The sequence below is a fragment of the Schistocerca serialis genome, chromosome 2 (assembly GCF_023864345.2).
Source record: "Schistocerca serialis cubense isolate TAMUIC-IGC-003099 chromosome 2, iqSchSeri2.2, whole genome shotgun sequence".
In the NCBI taxonomy this organism is placed as follows: Eukaryota; Metazoa; Arthropoda; class Insecta; order Orthoptera; family Acrididae; genus Schistocerca; species Schistocerca serialis.
This window is the reverse complement of record NC_064639.1, coordinates 694,500,119-694,524,064: the sequence shown is the minus strand read 5'-3', so window position 1 is coordinate 694,524,064 and position 23,946 is coordinate 694,500,119. Positions and strand designations below refer to the sequence as shown.

Genomic DNA, 23,946 nt, shown 5'->3' with positions numbered 1-23,946 from the left:
TTTTCTGCAGGGTCTGACCATCATTTTGCAGGAAATGCTCAAGAACGTACAGTGCAAGGCTAAGTGCAATACCACCTACTGCACTCCTCTGACTTAAGCCCTCATGAGTTCAACTCGATTTCTAAACTGAAGGAAACACTTCACGGCATTCGCTTCAGAACTGCTACAAATTCGCCGGGCAATAGACCGCGCCACTCGAACTGTCAACACTACTGGCACTGCTAAGAGTATCCTACGACTTCCACATTGCTGGCAACGGGTTATACACAATGCTGGTGACTGCCGTGAAGGTCAGTAAAACTTTGAAACACGTATCTATTTTGTACGAGCTGTAAATAAATAGTTGCCACTATTAGAGTTCCAATCCTCGTAATTAAGTGAAACACTGAACAATGACAAATAAAGAGGAAAAACACCGTACATGTTTGTTCAGGCGGTTCGGTAATAACGTAAGGGTTGAATAAGAATATTAGACGACATATTTTGGAACTGTAATCTAATGTAATTAGATAAGTACTTGCATGGGACAGAAATAACTAGAGAGAATTTTCATGCCTATTCTGAAATTTCTACTAACGTATTTTCTTTATTGTCTAAATGTTTGCATAGCATAATCGGAATCATAATTGATACTATTGTTTCAATATGGACTACCGTTATTATGCGTCTGACATGATGTGAATATTGGCATCCATCTGTTATCCCGCTGACCTGCCGTAATACAAAGTCTACTAGAGCTCGAATAAAATATTTATTCATTTGTACGTAACTAAGGGGAGTTACTTACGAATATTTATACTCGTGTATCAATTTTTCTTCATGTAATCGTGAGGAAGGTGGCAAAGGGTTTATTTTCTCTTTATGATTACATCATGTATTCCGCCTCACATAATCGCAGAACTCCTTGCACCACCCTGTCCTAACTTCGTTGTAAAAAAGTACGAGAAAACCTTAACAATGATAAGAAACCATCAGCAATGTCCACGCGCAATTGTGAAAGACATTTGCACGCAGCCCATCGTTTCCATGCAATATAGCATTTAATTCGTTAAATGCAATATATTTACCTTGACATTTTAAACCAACAAAATGTAAATTCATATTATCAGCACAAAATGCCACACATTTATTTTTATCGAGCTCAAACATTTCGACAGAACTCATGCAGAATTTTGAAATTTCGTCACGTTTTGTTAAGCAGGGAACTCACCTTTAAAAGTTTGGTCTGGATTCCTTCATTAATATCGAAAAACTGGCCAACGGGAAATGTTTTAGCAGCTTTATAATTACTGAGATCAGCGGGTATCTCATAGAAAAACTTTTTGGTATTATCATAGCTTTGCTTTAAGAAACAATAACGCCTTTTACTAAGGCTGATACTTTAGCTCTTGCTAAACTAAACTTTTTTGAAATGTGAGAATCGTCAACCGTACCGCTGTTAAGCTTATTAGTACAATCACTAGATCTAAAGGTTTGGTGATGCTTTACCGTAAGGTAGGTAGTATAAGCTCAGCTGTTCGAACTTTTGTCTCTTCACTTGTTTCCTTGTTCGAGGTTTTACAAAATAATTTTGAATTTTACTGCAGCTCGTGCTGTTAACACGTTTCTTTGACTTGTAGTGATGAACACTGCCAGAATGCCCCCATGACAGGTGCAAATAAAACATTTACATACAGAACACACTGCTTCGTAATGAAACCGACCGTTCTTGATGAAATTCCGCTCCATAAAATAAGTGTCACCGAATTTGCAGGCACATTTTGGCATTGCGTTTGTCAACTCAATCGCAACAATTCGACTAATACAGAAGGCTACCTTCTTCAACAAAACTACTCTACCGGTATTCTGACAATGACAGTAAGTGGCGGGACAATCGGGCAGTTTTCATAACTCTTCGCAAGTTGCAACGCCTTTGAAGTACTACAACAATACAACTTCTCTCCATACTGAAAAGAGGACTGCAGACGAGACGCTGACTTTGCACCAGGAACTGAGAATGTCAATGTTGGAGTGCATCCACAAGTTTCTATAAGAAATCGGTAGTTGTGAAACCATGGGACGTACGCCAGATCGTTTTGCTGTTTTAGAGTCTGATTAAAATCTCAGGAACGGAACTTCCCACGACTGTAAAAAGTTTATTTGGCAGTTGTTGTGAGGTTTCAGAAGATGATATTCGGGAAGAAATTCTACGCAGAAGACTACCGCAAGTCGCCTAAATTCCAAAAGAAGAGCCTCCCTGCTGGACAGCTTTAAGATTCTTACAGTTCGTGCTTGAATATTAATTTTCTAAATATGTTCCCAACATCATTTTGGCGTCTGACTTTCTGAGTTTCGTTGGCATCTTGTGAGAGTAATTTTTCAGAGCTCAAATTAATTAAGAATCGTCGTAGGTGCACTACGAGTCTAGCACAACTATCTAGTTTGGAAATTTTGTCAATGAAAAATAGTATATCTTAAGGTTTAGATGTGGATGAGGCAATTTCAAAATATACAGTAGAAAAAGTCAGAAGAAAGAGATTTTAAGCTACATCTAGCACTTCAGAATCTCTTTGGTTATTGAAACAGGTACTGCTTCATCGATAATCAAAATTTATTTATAAAAATGCGTTTTATTATTTGTTTTCGTTCATAAACACTGATTACAGAAAGTAGTTGACATTATACTTGGATTGCTTAACCACTCTTGTCAAAAAATTGCTTCCCCAAAAAAAGTTAGGGGTACATGATTTTTTTTTCTGGGGCTGGGGGTCATGTGATAAGTTAAAACACGGCATTTTAGGATGCCAAACTACCTAGCTACGCCACTGTCCGTACATCCATGTTCATCTGATATACGGAGCTGAAAAAAAGGGCGCTGAGGTCGATCTTGAGAAGGCTAACTGGACACTTTACAGTCAATTTTCTGATTACAAATGGTGTGAATGTGTCCAGGACTGAGTGGGTCACATTATGTATGTGATATGTCAAGCCGTTGATGCACCCATCCCCAAGTCATCAGCAACACCTAGGAGGTAGCCCTTGGTTGAGTGGTGAGTGTAGTTCCACAAGCAGGGGCAGGTCAGTGGCTATTAAAAGGTTCAAACGGTGCCCCACAGATGAGAATCTTGCAAACTTTTTGATGGTGAGGGTAAAGAGATGAGAATAATTAGGAAGAGTAGGTAAGAAGAAGTTGTGACAAGAGTTCCTGAACTCCATCAGTAGATCCAAGTAAAGTTTGGGAATCCATGGGATTTCCTTATGGGACTCATGACTCCAAATAGCAGTTGTATAATAGCAGGGATGTCTCCTAACACCAAGAGACATCACCCAGACAATAGCTGAACTTTTTAAAACATTAAAGGCGAGCGGTTCTAGATGCTTCAGTTCAGAACCGCGCTGCTGCTGTGGTCGCAGTTTCGAATCCAGCCTCGGGCACGGATGTGTGTGATGTCCTTAGGTTAGTTAGGTTTAAGTAGTTCTAAGGCTAGGGGACTGATGACCTCAGATGTTAAGTCCCATAGTGCTCAGAGCCATTTGAACCATTAAAGGCAATTAGAGCCAAGATCCAACATTCTGTCACAGTCAGGTGACACAAAAGGGTTGGCTGGGTGTTTTGTTACACCGACATGGAAAAATACAACTGACCTTTATCTCTACAGTAACAGGATTCTGCATAGTCAGTGGATTGTGATACTGTGTCCGGTCATGACCTGATAATGTAGAGCTAGTTGCAGTTGAACTAGCGGTCGAAGAAGGTGAAATTCTCCTTCATCTTTTTAATGAAATCTGGCTGACAAGGACATTTCCCATAGCATGTAAAGAAGCTATTTTAATCTCAGTTTTAAACCCAGGGAAGGACTGTGCTGATCATAGTAATTATTATAGCGGTAATATCACTAGCTATGTAGGAAAGACACTAGAGCGTGTGGTCAAATGGTGTTTAGTGTATGTCCTCGAAACCAGGTCACTATTAAATTGCTCCCATTGTAGGTTCAGGAGGTATCACTTGATAACTTGACCCTGCTAAAAGCAGCAACTTTACAGTCCTTCATATCAGAAAGGATTTTGGATTCAGGGTAGGAAATGTCCTGTCAGAATTGTCTAAGCAGGAGAATGGCATCCCTCAAGGGAGTGTTTTAAGTGCAATGGCATTTGATATCATAATAAACAATATTATGATGATGATAAGGTGTCTCATACAGAGCTCCTTATCTATGGATGACTCCTCCATCTTCTATGTCTTCCAAAATAGCACCAGCGACTCATCAGTTTCATTTTGTGATTAGGCAGTTCGAGAAATTGGCGAACTCCTCAAGTTTCATATTCTCTATGTAGAAAACTTTTTGTGTTGATTCTAATCACTCCTGGTCTCTCTTTAATTTACCTGTTTTAAAACTTTGGGGTACCATTCTTGATTTTAAGGGAAAGATTAAATACGTGGATCTCACTTTTGGTGAAAGATTAACATGGCTGCCACACCTTAAAGACCTGAAATTTGGATGTCTCAAGGCTTTTAACATTTTCAAATGTGTCAGTCATAGGTCTTGGAGAGCAGAACAGGGCATGTCTGCTCCAATTTTATAAAGACTTTGTGCAATCCTGGCTTAAATACACATACCAGATTTATGGCTCAGTAAGATCTCCATACCTTTATATGTTGGATGCGGCACACCTTGAGGGTACTAGGAAGTCAGCAGGAGCTTATTATCCAAGTCTAGTTGTTATCTTGTGTGCAGAGGTTGTGAGTGTCCACTGTTCATTGGACATCATCTCCTCTTGTTATACCAAACAGGCCCCAGATGTTCCAAAATCACCATCATTGATCTGTTGTCTGGTCACCACTGGAATGTCGATTCAACTATCGTCCAAGGGTAATGAGGCCATTTGGGATTGATGTGAAGGATAAAATTATTACAGCTGAATGGAGTTAAGGTCTAAAGCCAAAGTTGGAGTAGGGAATCCCCTTTGTTACTAAAAGGACTCACATCAATTTTATACTGGAAGGGGTTACAGGAAGATTTGTATCCTAGATTATTTGTTTAAAACCAAATTTTACAAGATTTTAAGTTCTACCCAGATTTTGTTAGTGTTTTGCTGGTGGATCGGAATCGGGAGACTTCATCGACTGCTCAGCTGTGTGCCCTGAATATGTCTGCAGGACAAAACTCCCAGAGAAGTTGCCAGTCTACAGCATGGAATTGCTTCCTACCCTTAGGACGTTACATCAGATGAAATGACATTGTGTCAAGAAATTCCTCCCATGTTGCGATTCCCAAAGTCTTGCTATTGTTCAGATGGATACACAACAGTTAGGGTGGTGCAGGATTTCAAAGATTGTCTCCTCTTCCAAAGGCAGGACAAAGAAATATTTTATGTTGGTTTCCAGAATAGATAGGGATCCTGGGAAATGACATTGAAACCTGGTAGTCAAGGAAGGCAGGATTCAATTACGATTGTGGACGGAGCTGTAATCAGTTACTGTTGGTTCCCTTTTGCAGTTACATACATTTATTTTAAAATGGTAATTCCAGCAATAAATAAAGATATCACATGTTATTAATGAAGGAATAAATTTATAGTGCTTTCAGTGCATTATGATTTACCAAATGAGCATAAAATACAGACACAGCAAATAATGTTTTAGAAACAAGCCAGTGTGATCCCAATTAGAATTTTAAGACACATAACCACAGTCATGGCTGATGGCCTTTAACGCCAAGAATTGCAATTGTAAAGAAAAATTAAAAAACATACTGTAGAACAGCATTGCAATAGAAAGGTTAATTTAAAAAGATGGGCAACTGCTCACCAAACGGGTGAGACCAAGTGATGGTAAACTTGGTAGCACAACCATTTAAACCTTCTGCAATGCCAAGAATGGCAGTTATATAAAAAACTATAAATATATAATAAAACAGTAAATACAGTAATAAAAAACAAGGGCCAGTCACAGACGGTGCACCAGGAATCGACCTCTGAGTAGGTCCAGCAAAAACCACTTTCACGAGCAATTAGATAGGCAGCCAAGAGTTGCATTCACTTCACATGATGGTAACTCAGGCTAGAGGCAGTCTAACAAATGACTAATGATAATCTTGTTGAGGCTACCTGACATCCAAAATACCAAATGCAAAGATGTAAAAATACGCCAAAGCCAGAACCGGCGGTCTGGACTCTGCCCACAGAATACTGTGCTTAGAGTGCCTGGAATGAGAAAGGAATCTCTACCACAAGAGTAGAAGAATCATCAACCCACCTACAATCAAGAAAGCTGTCAAAACTACACGCCTCTCCAGACAGCAGCGGCAAGGCGAGGAAACGTACACTGCTGTTACATATACTAACCCCCAGGGCAGATAACTGGGGCGTTAGTGGCCACAAGGCAGGAAAAATACTGCTGGTTGAACTTAACAAATAGTAACAAACTGAACGCAATAAATACACTCCTGGAAATTGAAATAAGAACACCGTGAATTCATTGTCCCAGGAAGGGGAAACTTTATTGACACATTCCTGGGGTCAGATACATCACATGATCACACTGACAGAACCACAGGCACAAAGACACAGGCAACAGAGCATGCACAATGTCGGCACTAGTACAGTGTATATCCACCTTTCGCAGCAATGCAGGCTGCTATTCTCCCATGGAGACGATCGTAGAGATGCTGGATGTAGTCCTGTGGAACGGCTTGCCATGCCATTTCCACCTGGCGCCTCAGTTGGACCAGCGTTCGTGCTGGACGTGCAGACCGCGTGAGACGACGCTTCATCCAGTCCCAAACATGCTCAATGGGGGACAGATCCGGAGATCTTGCTGGCCAGGGTAGTTGACGTACACCTTCTAGAGCACGTTGGCTGGCACAGGATACATGCGGACGTGCATTGTCCTGTTGGAACAGCAAGTTCCCTTGCCGGTCTAGGAATGGTAGAACGATGGGTTTGATGACGGTTTGGATGTACCGTGCACTATTCAGTGTCCCCTCGATGATCACCAGTGGTGTACGGCCAGTGTAGGAGATCGCTCCTCACACCATGATGCCGGGTGTTGGCCCTGTGTGCCTCGGTCGTATGCAGTCCTGATTGTGGTGCTCACCCGCACGGTGCCAAACACGCATACGACCATCATTGGCACCAAGGCAGAAGCAACTCTCATCGCTGAAGACGACGCGTCTCCATTCGTCCCTCCATTCACGCCTGTCGCGACACCACTGGAGGCGGGCTGCATGATGTTGGGGCGTGAGCGGAAGACGGCCTAACGGTGTGCGGGACTGTAGCCCAGCTTCATGGAGATGGTTGCGAATGGTCCTCGCCGATACCCCAGGAGCAACAGTGTCCCTAATTTGCCGGGAAGTGGCGGTGCGGTCCCCTACGGCACTGCGTAGGATCCTACGGTCTTGGCGTGCATCCGTGCGTCGCTGCGGTCCGGTCCCAGGTTGACGGGCACGCGCACCTTCCACTGACCACTGGCGACAACATCGATGTACTGTGGAGACCTCACGCCCCACGTGTTGAGCAATTCGGCGGTACATCCACCCGGCCTCCCGCATGCCCACTATATGCCCTCGCTCAAAGTCCGTCAACTGCACATACGGTTCACGTCCACGCTGTCGCGGCATGCTACCAGTGTTAAAGACTGCGATGGAGCTCCGTATGCCACGGCACTGACGGCGGCGGTGCACAAATGCTGCGCAGCTAGCGCCATTCGACGGCCAACACCGCGGTTCCTGGTGTGTCCGCTGTGCCATGCGTGTGATCATTGCTTGTACAGCCCTCTCGCAGTGTCCGGAGCAAGTATGGTGGGTCTGACACACCGGTGTCAATGTGTTCTTTTTTCCATTTCCAGGAGTGTAGTAATTAGAAGTCCAGGAAAGCTAATCAGATCCGCCTTCCCCAAGCACTCCACTCACTGCTCTTCGCCTCGGCAACACTATGAGAAGCAACACAAACCCAAGTGAAGGTGGAGGTTTCTCTACTTGAATCCAACTGCAGTCAACTTAAAACTTGCAAGATCCGGATTACGACAAGGTTGTGCACCCTTTTGACCACAGGCCTTCGATCCGGCAGTCCATGTGCGCCACCAGCAGTCGTGGCATGTTCTCGCAGTGCGCTAATCTGGCTCCTCCAGAGTCCCGAACCGAACTGCTCACTGACATGACCTGGAAGAACCATGACGTTGCTCCAAAGATAGGACCACAGTTACTACATATTGATAACCGCTGCTGCTGCCACTAGTGGACAGGCATCACTTGCGAAACCAAGTGGCACCAGTCAACATGAAAAGAAGACAAACAACCGCAACTATGTCAACTAAACGATACGGTCTGGCCCCCAACAGAGGACAGAAACCTACAAACAGCACCAACGTGAGCCACAGCACAGCTAAGACGTGGTTTATGTGCTTGCCAATGAGGCATGATCCCTTCGGTCTCCAGCTCACTGTTCAGTTTCCTGTGGGCACTCACTTCATAGGTGACCTGGAAGGCCTTCTGTTGGTGAGAGGCTCAGTGGCTAGAAGAGAGGTGCAATAAATGCAGTCTGTAAAACCTACAGGGCGACTGTGGCTTACCAGCTTGCATCTGTGGTGAACTGAGGAAGTAGCCCTTAGTAGGTGAAGAACAGAACATTGTTCCGTAACAAATGGATTTCTCTTACACTGGGTGGACCCACCAGTGTAACAAAGATGCGGTACGTGGATGACAATGGTGATCTGAGAGGAGACCTTGGTCTCCTACAGGAACTTCCCTCTATTTTAACTGGCAATGAGATGAGTGTGGTTTGTGTTTTAAGATTTTATGTGCTATAAGAGCCCCTTCCCAAAATATTGGGTGGGAGTATGCCGCTTAAGGAAAAAAACTGTTCTCTCTCATCTATATTCCATATTATGTTTCTTGTTATTGACATTTTATTGGTGTATATATTTTTAATTGACCATCTCTCAGCAGCATCAGAATTTTGCTACATTTGTTGTTCTTAAATGTACTGTATTTTTCATATCTGAAATGAATTCCCCTTTTATTCACGTTAAGTCTTGTTGAGAATAGTAATAAACTTATCACTGTCTTTGTGTCATTTTCCTGCTCAGAAATTAAAAGCAGATATGACATTTAGACAATACAGCTTGTGGAAAGTCATATATTATCTCTCAAAACTAGTCCTGTCATAGTTGAATAAGAAAATTTGTGCTGATGGTATTTTCTGTGTCTTTGGAAAAGCCACTACATGTGTGGTCAAAAATTCCCTTTGGATATTAATGACATTTATTCTTCATGTATAGTGCTTTACCTTTGTGGCTGAAAATGTAGGAATAAAAGTAAGCTCGGAAGGAAGGAAGGAGGAGGGAGGGAAGATTATGCGTTATGATGACTCATTGTAGATGGAGCGTTAACACGGACAGTAAAATGATGAAGATGAAATTTACAATGTCCACTTAAAAGAAATGTTTCTGGATTTCACTTTAATTCTGGTAATTTAGGGATTCATTCTCTCATTCATACATTATGTCCATGAATCTCATAATGAAAGAGAGCCTTCAGGGATGTGGAATGAGTAAATTTATACATCATTTGGCAGAAGAGGCCACTGTTGACTGCTTCTGTAAATTTTACTAACAGCATGTTGCAACTGGTATTTATCTACTCGCATTATTAGTCATGTGCTTAATTTCTAGACTAATTTATTATTTTATAGGCCAATAGTGCACTAGCAGAGAAATACCAACTTTCAAGAAACCATTCCTCTTCCTCGTACACTATTCAACTGTGTTTTATCTTATAATTCAAACTAATTACCATATATCTGTAATAGTAAACAAAATACCATTAGTAGTCTATGAACTATTCTGATAAATTATAGAAGGAGTAGCTAATAAGTATGCATTCACTTTAGTTTGTAACAATTTTAGGAAAAGGATAGTTGTTACTAACCATATAGTGGAGAAGCTGAGTCATGGATAGGCACAATACAAAGAATGTTAGAAAGTGTGCTTTTGGCCAATAACAAGGCATTCATCAGGAATAGACATGGCTGCTAGGTTACACTGCAACCAGCAGCACATGGTGGGAGAAGCAACTGGGTGGTGGGGATAAGGAGGGGCTGGGGTGGTGAGGGGGAGGGATAGCAGGGTAGGGATGGGATATGGTAAAATGCTGCTAGTGGGAGCATACATGGACAAGGGGAGAGAGGCTAGAGTAGCTAGGTGCAGTCGGGAGGTTAGGCTGAGGGCAGGGTGGGTGGGTGAGGGGTAGGGGGGGATTAGTGGAAAAGGAAAGAAGTAAAAAGACTGTGGATGCATTGGTGGAGTAGAAGGCTGTGTAGTGCTGGAATGGGAACAGGGAAGAGGCTAGATGGGTAAGGACAATGACTAATGAAGTTTGAGGCCAGGTGAGTTACGGCAACATAGGATGCATTGCAGGGAGAGTTCCCACCTGTGCAGTTCAGAAAATCTTGTGCTGGTGGTAAGGATCTAGATGGCACAGGCTGAGAAGCAGTCATTGAAATGGGTGACATGCTCAGAATGGGATGGTCCAGCTGTTTCTTGGCCACAGTTTGTAGGCAGCCATTCATGTGGACAGACAGATTGTTCGTTGTCCTGCAGAATGTAGCATAGTGGTTGAAGCTAACCTTGTAGGTCATGTGACTCCTTTCACAATCATATGATCAACTAGCTAAGCTTCAACCACTGTGCTGCATTGTACGTGGGCATGACAACCAACAAGCTGTCTGTCCACATGAACAGTCACCGACAAACTGTAGTAAAAGAAACAGCCGGACCAAATCATTGCTTAGCAATCCACCCAACATGACGTTCTTCATTTCAGTGACTGCTTCACAGCCTGGGCCATCTGGATCCTTCCTACCAACAACAGCTTTTTCTGAATTGTGTAATACATCCTACATTCCTGTAACACTTCTGGCCTCAAACTGTGTTAGTTGTTGTCCTCACCCATATAGTCTGTTCCCTGTTCCAATTCCAACACCACACAGCCCTCTATTTCATCAATGCACCCAGTCTTTTTACTTCTCTCTTTTTACACTTGCACTACCCCCCCCCCCCCCCTCCCCCCGCCCTCTGTCTAACCTTCTGACTGCACCTATCTGCCCTATCCTTTCTTCACCTCATCCCTGCATGCTCCTACTAGCAGCAGTTCATCATCTCCCATCCCTACCTTGTTATCCCTTCCTCTCCCTGCCCCATCCTCCTCCGTACCCCAACTGGTTGCCTCTCCCATTGTGTGCTGCTGCTTGTAGTCTGGCTTCAGCTGCCAGAGACTGTGATCATGTGTGTATGAGTTGCATTTGCATGAGGGTGTGTGTGTGTGTGTGTGTGTGTGTTGTCTATTTCTGATGAAGGCCTTTTTGTCCAAAAGCTCACTTTCTTGTGGATGTCAGTGACTCAGCATCTCCATTATATGGTGAGAAGCAACCATTCCTTTCATCATATTGTTATATTCCATCCTGGATTTTCCATTGTTTGATATTACTTTAGTTTGGAATATTTTATTTGGGGTTTTACAGTTTTCTATGTGTTGCCTGCTGGCAACCTGTGAAAGACCCTAGACAGGGATGCATGGGCTGTGTGAAAATCAGTTTTCCTTCAAGTAGTGTGGTTGTGTATTTCACAGTTCATCCCAAATTCATTCTTATCATTAGCTAAAAACACCATTAGGGAGTGAAAATGTTAGCATGTAAGTGTAAGGATCTCAAGATTCCTTGAGAGGCTTCTGTATTATGTTTGGTTGTCAACTTTATATATTATTTGCACTCCACACATCTGTGGGATAAGCACATTTATAACAGCAGTTGTGTTTACCCAAAATATTATAAGATACCATAGTGGAAGTATGCTAAGTATGCTTGTAAAGCCATCTGTAGGTCAATGCAGTGAGAAACCAGTAAGTGTAAAGTAGGCATAACTCAGCTTTTTGATTAACTTGAAGGAAAAGGAAAGGAGTAAAAAGACTGTGGTTGCATTGGTGGAGTAGAAGGCTGTGTAGTGCTGGAATGGGAACAGGGAAGAGGCTAGGTGGATAAGGACAATGACTAATGAAGTTTGTGGCCAGGTGGGTTACGGGAATGTAGCATATATTGCAAGGTAAGTTCCCACCCATGCAGTTCAGAAAAACTTGTGCTGGTGGGAAAAATCCAGGTGGCACAGGCTGTGAAGTAGCCATTGAAATGAAGAACATCATGTTGAGCAGTGTGCTCAGTAACAGGTCGGTCCAGTTGTTTCTTAACCACAGTTTGTCGATGGTGATTGATGTGGACAGACAGCATTTTGGTTGTCATTCCCATGTAGAATGCAGCACAGTGGTTGCTTCTTAGCTTGTAGATCACATGAATGGTTTCACAGGTGGCCCTGCCTTTGATGGGTTAGGTGATGCTTGTGACCAAACTGCAGCAGGTGGTGGTGGGAGGATGTATGGGACAAGTCTTGCATCTCAGTCTGTACAGGGATATAAGCTGTGAGGCAAGGGGTTGGGAGCAGGGATTGTTTAGGGATGGACGAGGATGTTCTGAAGGTTTGGTGGGTGGTGGAATGCCACTGTGGGAGGGGTTGGAAGGATAGTGGATAACACATTTCTCATTTTAGGACATGACGAGACATAGTCAAAAGCCTGGTGGAGAATGTAATTCAGTTGCTCCAGTCCTGGGTGGTGCTGTGCAACAAGAGAAATGCTCCTCTGTGGCCAGATGGTGGGATTTTGGGATGTTGTGTGTGACTGGAAAGATAAGGTGCGGGAGGTCTGTTTTTGTACAAGATTGAGAGGATCATTACAGTCTGTAAAGCCCTCAGTGAGACCCTCGATATATTTTGAAAGGGACCGCTAATCACCACAGATGCGACAGCAGTGGGTGGCAAGGCTTTATGGAAGGGACTGCCTGGTATGGAAAGAGTGGCAGCTGTGGAATTTGAGGTATTGCTGGTGGTTGGTAGGTGTGATATGGACAGAGGTACTGTTGTAACCATCTTTGAGGTGGAGGTCAACACTGAGAAAGGTGGCTTGTTGGGTTGAGTAGGATCAGGTGAAGTGAATGTTGGAGAAGGTGTTGAGGTTCTGGAGGAATGTGGATAGTTTGTCCTTACCTTACATCATGTGTCATCAATAAATGTGAGCAAGATGAGGGGTTCGTTTCTGGGTGTTTAGAAAGGATTCCTCTGTATGGTCCATGAATATGTGGCACAGGATGATGCCATGTGGGTGCCTATAGATATATCCCAGATTTGTTTGTAGGTAATGCCTTCAAAGGAGACGTAATTTTGGATGAGGATAAAGTTGGTCATGGTGACTAGGAAGGAGGTTGTTGGTTCAGACTCCATTGGGCATTGGGAAAGGTATTGTTCAATAGTGGTAAGGCCATGGACATTAGGGATGTTAGTGTAAAGGGAGGTGGCATCAATAGCAACAAGCAGGGCACCAGGTGCTAAGAGAACAGGAACTGTTGAAAGTCTGTGGATGGAATGGTTGGTATCTTTTATATAGGAAGTAGGTTGCAGGTGTTGCTGAAGGTGTTGGTCTAAGAGAGCAGGGACTCTCTCAGTGGGGGCACAGAACCAACCACAGTGTGGTATAATGAGTGATTGGCGTTATGGACTTTAGGAAGCATGTAGAAAGTAGGAGTGTGGGGAGTGGTAGGGGCGAGGAGAGAGATGGGCTCTAGGGAGAGGTTCTGGGATGGGCCTAAGGGTCTTAGGAGAGACTAGAGATTCTGCTGGATTTCGGGAATGGTGTCACTGTGGCAGGGTTTGTATGTGGATGAATCTGTCTGTTGGGGAAGTCCTTCTGCCAGGTAATCATTGCAGTTCAAAAAATCAGTGGTGGAGCATTTGTCAGCAGGTAGGATTATAAGGTTGGAATAATTTTTGTAGGTGGTGGATTGTGGTTCTATGTGTTTGTTTGCTTGTTGAGAGATTTGGGGAATGATGGTAAGGCAAGGTTTGAGGTTAATAAATTCTGGAAAGTTAACAGGGGGTGATTTGGGGGCAGTGGAAGTGGATCATGGTTTGATGGAGGAGTGAACTGAGTCAGACAGGGTTAAACATTGATCTTTGGTTGAGTCTGATTGGTAGGGTTGGTGGCGAAAAAGTGTTTCCACTGAAGGAAATTGGAGATGTGGAGAAGGTCTTTAACCCTTTAACTGCTCTGGACGTGTAAACGCATGCACCTTTGTACTTGTCCTTGTGTGTGCTGAACGTGTGTACGTGCACCACCAGTCCTTCTACCTGGTATTCCGAACGTGTCTATGTGTAGAGTACCAGGTAGAAGGACTGATGGCGTACATAAACACGTTCAGCACACACAAGGAAAAGTACAAAGGCGCACATTAACACGTCCAGAGCAGTTAAAAGGTTAACAAGTTCTGCATGATTGAATTTGGGGGTGGGGCAAAAGGTGAAACCTTTGGAAAGGACTGATATTTCTGCAGGGCTAAGGCTTTTGGAGGAATATTTCATGACTGTTTTTCAGGTCTGTTTAGGTTCTGGATTCTGTGTTCTGGTGGGAGGGATTTTTGGAGGGTAGCGTAAATGTAGTAGGACTGAGAGACAGGTTTTGTCAGCTATGAGGGGCCATGGAGGAGTTTCAGAGGTTATTGTAGAGTTGGTGGCCAGTGATAGCCTAAGGCAGGAGTAGGAACTGAGCAAGGTGGAAAGTTTTTTGAGGTGGCTTTGTGCATGTTGCTGTAGGTCCTGGAGGGCAAGAGTTTCAGTGTGTATTATGGGATCAAGAAATTTGGGATTGCATAGCATGAGAATTTTATGGATGGAGAGAAGCTATTATTTTCGAAATTTTTTTCAGACGCAATTCTACGCTATTATGTATTTTTTGCATTTTCCCACCACCTTTGATCCTTGTTTCTTCATCTGATGTAATTAAGTTTCATTATCTCTAGCCAGAACTCAGTCCCACGTACTGTTCTTGCATGGAATCCTCCCAAACAGTCTTACCATCAAATTACCCTTCTCCATCTGTCACATTCCTTCCATTATGATATCCACCTGTAAAGATTCTGTCAATCCTTAGCCCTCCCCAACATAGCCCAGCAAAGCCATAGCAATCAGGCCCATATCTCCTTGCAATATCTCCTATCCATCTGTAAAATTCTCCAGCTATGCAATCCCAAGTTCCTAGATCCCATAAAACACATTCATTGAAACTCTTGCCTTCCAGTACCTAGAGCAAAATGCACAACACCACCTCAAAAAACTTCCACCCTGCTCAGTTCCTACTCCCGCCTCAGGCTATCACTGTCCGCCACCTATACAATAACCTCCAAACCTCCTCCATGGCCCCTCATATCTGACAAAACCTGTCTCACAGACCTGTTACATTTACACCAGCCTCCAAAACCCACTCCCACCAGCACACAGACTCCAGAACCTGAACAGACCTGAAACACAGTCATGAAACTTTTGTCCAAAAGCTTTAGCCCTGCAGAAATATCAGTCCTTTTCAAAGGCCTCACCTTTTGCCTCACTCCCAAATTCAGTCATGCAGGACATGTTAAAGACCTTCTCTCCTTCTCCACATCTCCAGGTCTCTACAGTGGAAGCACTTTCTCACCACCAACCCTACCAATCAGACTCAACCAAAGACCAATGTTGAACCCTATCTGACTCAGTTCACTCTTCCATCCAACTATGATCCATCCTCACTGCCCCAAAATTACCCCCTGTTAACTTTCCAGAATTTTTTAACCTTGAACCTTGCCTCATCATCATTCCTGAAATTGGTAAACATGCATACTATCATTACATTCGCAGAAAGAACCACAGTCCACCACCTAAAAACTGATCCTACCTGTTGACAAAGGCTCTGCCATTGTTGTTTTGAACTGCAATGATTACCTGGCAGAAGGACTTTGCCAGCTGTCAGTTTCATCCACCTACAAACTCTGCCACAGTGAACCCATACCAGAAACCCAGCAGGATCTCCAGTCTCATCTCAAATCCTTAGGCCCAACCCAGAACCTCTCCCTGAAGTCCATCTCTATCCTCATCCCTACCTCTCCCCACACTCCCTATTTTCTACATGCTTCCTAAAGTCCATAAACCGAACCACTCAGGAAACCCAATTTGGCCAGTTACTGTGCCCCCACTGAGAAAATCTCTGCTCTCATAGACCAACACAGATGACCCATTACCTGCAACCTACCCTCCTATATAAAAGATACCAACCATTTCCTCCACAGACTCTCCATAGTTCCTGTTCCTTTACCACATGGTGCCTTGCCCATTGCTATTGTCCTCAGTCTTGATCTCCTCCTCTAAGATGATGTAGATCAGTACCTCTCTCCATATCAGACCCACCAAACACCAGCAATACCTTCACATCGACAGCTGCCACCTGTCCCATTCCAGGAAGTCCCTTTCATACAGTCTAGCCACCCATGGCTGCCACATCTGTGATGATGAGTGGTCCCTGTCGAAATATACCGAGGGTCTCACTGAAGTCTTTACAGACTGTAATTGTCCTCCCAATGTTGTACAAAAGCAGATCTCCTATACCTTATCTTTCCCGTCACCCACAGCCTCCAAAAATCTCAGTGTCTGGCCACAGAGGAGCATTTCCTTTGTGGCTCAACACCACCCATGACAGGAACAACTGAATTACATTATGACTACCTTTTGTCATGCCCTGAAATGAGAAGTGTGCTACCCACTATCCTTCCCACTGCTCCCAGAGTGGCATTCCACTGTCCACTGGACCTATGTGATATCCTCGCCCATTCCTACGTAGCCCCTGCTTCCAATCCCTTGCCTCATGGCTAATATACATGTATAGACCATCATTTGCTACTGCTCGTAGTGTGGCTTCAGCTGCCAGAAACTGTGTGTGTGTGTGTGTGAGGGGGGGGGGTCTGTTTTTGACAAAGGCCTTGTTAGCCCAAAGGTCATTTGTGACAGTCTTTTTGTTGCGTCTATCTGCCACTCATCATCTCCGCTATGTGGTGTAGGTTTCATTAAATATTTTGCTCTATAATTTTGACATTTCTTTAATGTGTCATTATTTTTCTGCATTTATATCATGATTGTTTCTTACCAAAATTGTTTCAAAATTTTTCACAATATTTTAATTGTCTCTGACACAGATATTTCTGCAAAATTTAGAGGTGATGCCAATGTAAGCTGGACTGAATCGGATTCAGAAACAGACAGTGATGGCAAGTCTCATACTGTCTATACTACATATTCAGCACATGAAAACTACCTCATGACAAAAATGTACTTAGTTGGTGGTCCATGTAAGTGTCTTTTATGTATTTCCAATTACTTAGAGATATTGTTTATGATTAAATTTCATTTCAGATGGAAAATTAAACACAAGTTGTTACAAGTTACTGTATGTAATGTGTTTTACTTATCAGGTGATTTGTAACAGGTACAGTCATAAGCTAACAATCAATATATTTTTGACGAAATTAAAAGTGCACATTCATACTGGGTGTACATTTTTCCCAGAGCCCTTTACCATTCAGACGTTCAGTTCTCAAATGGTATGAGTATGTGTATGTGCATATGATAACTTTTAAGAGGAAGATGCATAGCTTTATTGCTGGCAGAAAAGCTTTGGTCTGATCTTTATTTTGAAACAGGGTAAATAGACATAAAATTGGAAACTCCAGGTTGTAGAATATAAGTTTAAAAAGTAGATATTTCTATTTTTACTTTGCATTTGAAGGTATCTTAAAACTGTGCACTTTGAGACATACAGGAAGAAAAACAACTGGATTGAAAACTAAAGGACGGACAGAATGTTACATGTTAGTCTGGACAGAGCCTCATCCACAAACTCAGAAGTAGTGTTGAGAGTGCACCAGAGAAGATTAATAGAGATATTACTGTGCAGTGCACATTTCACACAAAACAACTGATACAGTCAGACAGCTCTTTAAAACCAATCTGTCTTTCACTTGGATGTTTAGAAGACTCTATGTAGCCACTTATACCTTATGAGAAGTGTTATATTTTCCCACCCTGCAGATTCCATCTAAAATGAAATATTTTAACCCACACACCGTGTATGTTACTGTTACTCCAAGTACCTTTTTATAAGAGAGTTAAGTGACACTAGGCTACAATCAAAAAGTACAGTGCATGAGGCTCAACTGCACTTTTTATTTATACCCTTGCTCCAATATATTTGCATCATGATTGAACATTTGATGTCTTCATGTTAGTAAGAGACTTGTTGATATAAAGGTTACTGACCCCTCAAATTGTGCTGTCTTTACTTACAGCTACATTTACTAACAAGGTTTTAAACTTGATTCAAAATGTTGGTTTCAGCTCAGGAGATCATACTTCCACCAGGAGAGCATATTTATAATTTTTCTGTTATACTACCAGAAAATCTGCCATCCTCATTTGAGGGGATAAATGGTAACATTCGTTACATGGTCAGAGCAAAAATGAATCGTGTATGGGCATTTGACGATACAGTTAAAGCTTTCTTCACTGTTTTGTCACATTTAGATTTGAATAAGGATCCCTTGGTCAAGGTATGTTACATTACATTAGTGCACGTAAGCAGGTGGCATGGCATCATTAACTTAGTAGTATACTGTGTTTTGAATGACTAAGCCATTTATTAAGGACACCATTATGTCAGATAACTTGTAGTGAGGTACATTATTTTTTTATATTTCCTATTATAGACATAATATCCTATCTTATTTTGTTCTGTTCCTGTACGAATACCTAATGTACATTTACAATTACTAAATACTAGTATGACCTAAATTTGATAACAAAAATTAAGAATATGAATCTTTTAAACTACCTATGACGTTAAGGTCAGTATGGAAATGATAGATTTGCTACACACCACGTAGAGGAGACACTGAATCACAGACAGATGCAATGAAAATAATGCTATAAATATTTAAGCTTTTGAACAAAGTGCTTCCTCACAAGGTAGAACTCTCACACATAAAAAAACCCCTCACACGCATGGCTATTGTCTCCAGCCACTAGAACCCAATTGTGACTGTGTCTCATGTGAGCAGCAATCTGCTGGTGTTGATGGTGCAGGTAAGGACAGGTGAGGGGTAGGGTAGGGAAGGGGAGGGATAACAGGTTAGAGGTATGGGAAGATGATAGTGTTGCCTGTTGGAGTGTGCAGGGACATGGTGGTGAAAGCTTAAGGCTGCTAGGTGCAGCATTGGAAGGCTGTGCTGTGGGCAGGGAGGAAGGGGGAGAGGGAAATGGAGGGGGAGAGGTGGAGAAGAGAAAAGGACTTGAAAGTGCAGTGGTGGTATGGAAGGCATGTGTGCACTTTGGTGGAAACAGAGAGGGGGATAGGCAGGTGGAGGACAGGGACTTACGAAGTTTGAAGACTGTGTATGTGTGTGTATGGGGGGGGGGGGGGTTACAGGACTGAGGGAGAATTCCTGCATGTGTAGCCCAGAAAAGCTAGTCTTTGTGCAAAAGATTCTGATATCCCTATGGCACTGTCTGTGAGGCAGTCATTAAAGTGAAGCACACAATGTTGGCTGATATGTTCTCTTGGCCAGTTTGATGGTGGCTGTTGGTCAGACAGCATGACAGTAGTCATGTTAGCTATTTAGTTAGTTATTGCAAATTAATTTGTACATCTATTTGTACTCTAAACATCACCATATACAGATTGAGTTAGCAGTTTCTACCCACCACCTTTTACACGTTACAAACATAGCAATTCTTATACAGAATAGAAAGAGTTTTCAAGGAGAAACTTTTTCAGGTTTTTACCTTGGTGTCTGTTAGACATTTTATATCACTGGGTAAGTGCTCAAAAATTTTTGTTGCAGCATTGTGCATCCCTTTCTGTGCTAAAGACAACCTTGATGTTGAGTAATGAATGTCATTTTTTCTTCTAGTATTTAGGAACCAGATTTTAAATTGTAAGACATTTCCAGGGGCAGATGTGGACTCTGACCACAATCTATTGGTTATGAACTGTAGATTAAAACTGAAGAAACTGCAAAAAGGTGGGAATTTAAGGAGATGGGACCTGGATAAACTGAAAGAACCAGAGGTTGTACAGAGTTTCAGGGAGAGCATAAGGGAGCAATTGACAGGAATGGGGGAAATAAATACAGTAGAAGAAGAATGGGTAGCTTTGAGGGATGAAGTAGTGAAGGCAGCAGAGGATCAAGTAGAAGAAGGGGCTAGTAGAAATCCTTGGGTAACGGAAGAGATACTGAATTTAATTTGATGAAAGGAGAAAATACAAAAATGCAGCAAGTGAAGCAGGTAAAAAGGAATACAAACGTCTCAAAAATGAGATTGATAGGAAGTGCAAAATGGCTAAGCAGGAATGGCTAGAGGACAAATGTAAGGATTTCTGACATTATGTGCATGTTTCTTGATTTTCGCATCATGCATACATATGATGCGGTACAGTGGTTGCACCTAAGTTTGTAGATCATATGACTGCTTTCATAGGTGGCCCTGCCTTGGGTGGGTGGGAGATGCCAGTGGAGAGACTGGAAGAGGTGGAAGTGGGAGGATGTATTGAACAGTTCTAGAATTTTGGCCTATTGCAGGAATAAGAGTCATGAAACAAGCATTAGTGGAATAGGAATAGACAAGGAGATTGTGTAGATTGGGTGGGCAGTGGAATGCCACTGTGGGAGGAATAGGGAGTATAGTGGGGAAAAGAAATATTGTGAGGTGGTGGAGCAGGGATAAGAATTGTATAGATTGGGTATGTGGCAGAAAACCACTGGGGCAGAGATGGGTTGGGGGAATATCCTCCCCACCCCTCCCATGCTGGTATTCTACCACCTGCCCAATCTACACAGTATTCTTGTCTGTCACTACTCTGCCCCTGCTCCTAAGCCCTTACTTCATATCTCATATCTGTGTGATAGACCCAGATGAAAGACTTGTCCCATACTTCCTCCTCCACATCCTACTACAGTCCTGTTACTGGCATCTCCTACCCCATCAAAGGAAGGGTCACTTTTGAAAGCAGTCATGTGATCAACAAACTTAACTTCAACTGCAGTGCCACATTCTATGTGGGAATTACTACTAACAAGCTCTGCTCACATGAACAACCACTGCCAAACTGTGGCCGAAGGACAGCTGGACCACTCAGTTGCTGGACATGCCACCCAATATGATGATCTTCACTTTAATAACTGTTTCACAGTTTGCGCCATCTGGGTTCTTCCCACCAATACTAACTTTTCTGGGAACTCTCCTTACTATATATCCTTCATTCCCTAACCTCCCCCCCGCCCCCTCCTGCCCCCTCCTACCCACAGGGCCACAACCTTCCAACCTTTGTTAGTCCCTGCCTCCTACCCCCATCCCTGCTCCCATTTCAGTACATAAACACTTTGTATCCCACCATTGCACCTAAAAGTTCTATTCTCTTCTCTACTTCTTTCCCTTCTGCCTTCCTGCTACCCCAGCTCAGCCTCCCAAGGCTGCACCTAGCAGCCCTATCCTGTCCCCACCAGCTCCCTTTATGCTCACACAGGCAGCCCTAACATCTTCACCCAAATCTACCCTGCTATTCCTCCCCCTCCCCATTCCATGCCTACTCCTTAACCCACCACCCATTCAAGCAGATTGCTGCTCATGTCAGATACAATCAGAGTCGGGTGCAAGGGCCAGATGCAGTAAACATGTGTGTGTCAGTCGTGTGAATGAAAGGGAGTTCTGCTTCTGAGGAAGAACTTCATCCAAAAGCTGAAATACTTGTAGTATAATTTTCAATGTGCCTGTCTGTGACTTGGTGTCTCCTCTATGCAGTGAGAAGTGACCTGTCCTTTCCCTATTGTTGTTATTCCATCCAGGGCTTTTCATTGTTTGATTATGGCTTTAATGAAGAATTTATATTTATTATTTTAGTTTGCGCATAAAACTTTCTTTGCATCCTGCATGACTTTCATGTTATTTTGAAAATGATGAAGATTCCACAGTTAAAGACACTAGGTTAATTGAGTGCTTCTTAACTTTCTGAAATCTTCTTATTCCGGATTGCACTGAAGTTATCTAGAGGAAATGCGTTTGTGTGTGTTATCAAAATGTGTCGGTGAGATGACAGAGGATGTTTCATAAGTTTGACTACAGAATGTGATCTTAGGTGAGAATTCATCACAAGAGGCAGAAGTAACTTTGGGTGCATGTCACAGAAATGTTACATTGCAATACTACACTCCTGGAAATGGAAAAAAGAACACATTGACACCGGTGTGTCAGACCCACCATACTTGCTCCAGACACTGCGAGAGGGCTGTACAAGCAATGATCACACGCACGGCACAGCGGACACACCAGGAACTGCGGTGTTGGCCGTCGAATGGCGCTAGCTGCGCAGCATTTGTGCACCGCCGCCGTCAGTGTCAGCCAGTTTCCCGTGGCATACGGAGCTCCATCGCAGTCTTTAACACTGGTAGCATGCTGCGACAGCATGGATGTGAACCGTATGTACAGTTGACGGACTTTGAGCGAGGGCGTATAGTGGGCATGCGGGAGGCCGGGTGGGCGTACCGCCGAATTGCTCAACACGTGGGGCGTGAGGTCTCCACAGTACATCGATGTTGTCGCCAGTGGTCGGCGGAAGGTGCACGTGCCCGTCAACCTGGGACCGGTCCGCAGCGACGCACGGATGCACGCCAAGACCGTAGGATCCTACGCAGTGCCGTAGGGGACCGCACCGCCACTTCCCAGCAAATTAGGGACACTGTTGCTCCTGGAGTATCGGCGAGGACCATTCGCAACCATCTCCATGAAGCTGGGCTACGGTCCCGCACACCGTTAGGCCGTCTTCTGCTCACGCCCCAACATCGTGCAGCCCGCCTCCAGTGGTGTCGCGACAGGCGTGAATGGAGGGACGAATGGAGACATGTCGTCTTCAGCGATGAGAGTCGCTTCTGCCTTGGTGCCAATGATGGTCGTATGCGTGCTTGGCGCCGTGCAGGTGAGCGCCACAATCAGGACTGCATACGACCGAGGCATACAGGGCCAACACCCGGCATCATGGTGTGGGGAGCGATCTCCTACACTGGCCGTACACCACTGGTGATTGTCGAGGGGACACTGAATAGTGCACGGTACATCCAAACCGTCATCGAACCCATCGTTCTACCATTCCTAGACCGGCAAGGGAACTTGCTGTTCCAACAGGACAATGCACGTCCGCATGTATCCCGTGCCACCCAACGTGCTCTAGAAGGTGTAAGTCAACTACCCTGGCCAGCAAGATCTCCGGATCTGTCCCCCATTGAGCATGTTTGGGACTGGATGAAGCGTCGTCTCACGCGGTCTGCACGTCAGCACGAACGCTGGTCCAACTGAGGCGCCAGGTGGAAATGGCATGGCAAGCCGTTCCACAGGACTACATCCAGCATCTCTACGATCATCTCCATGGGAGAATAGCAGCCTGCATTGCTGCGAAAGGTGGATATACCCTGTACTAGTGCCGACATTGTGCATGCTCTGTTGCCTGTGTCTATGTGCCTGTGGTTCTGTCAGTGTGATCATGTGATGTATCTGACCCCAAGAATGTGTCAATAAAGTTTCCCCTTCCTGGGACAATGAATTCACGGTGTTCTTATTTCAATTTCCAGGAGTGTATTTTGTGCTGTATTAAGAACCTAGTGACAATGTTTATTTTAATTACAGACTCTTCTAGGTGATGCAGTTATCTATAATGGACAGTTATTGCTAAAAACACTGCATGAAAGTACAGTCCAACTCCAAAACTGTATTGTTGTATACAAATTATCTCAACTTCCATAAAGAGAGACAAACTTACCCATATCCCATCCAAAATCAATCTCTCTGGGAACTTTTGTTGTTTCAGATTTTGTGTTACTGATATTGTGGCATGAGGAGTGATCATTATTGGGAGTTTAGAGTGAATACATTAACCCTCAAGGTGGCATACCTGTGGTATAAAGTGTGCCACTCATATGTAACATGGTTTTCTACCATTCTATCATTGTTTTATGATTGTGAGCCCATAC

General features: G+C 43.5%; 1 protein-coding gene across 4 annotated transcripts in view; it reads left to right on the top strand.

Moving 5' to 3' along the window:
* LOC126457841 (arrestin domain-containing protein 3-like) overlaps positions 1-23,946 on the top strand; it is a 138,498-nt gene that overhangs the window by 10,718 nt on the left and 103,834 nt on the right. For 3 of the 4 annotated variants that reach the window (XM_050094478.1, XM_050094477.1, XM_050094479.1), the window contains exons 2-3: positions 17,071-17,223; positions 18,269-18,480. In XM_050094478.1, coding sequence (XP_049950435.1) covers positions 17,071-17,223; positions 18,269-18,480 — 365 coding nt within the window. The remainder of the gene's footprint in view (positions 1-17,070; positions 17,224-18,268; positions 18,481-23,946) is intronic. The other variant, XM_050094480.1, reaches the window with a different exon arrangement.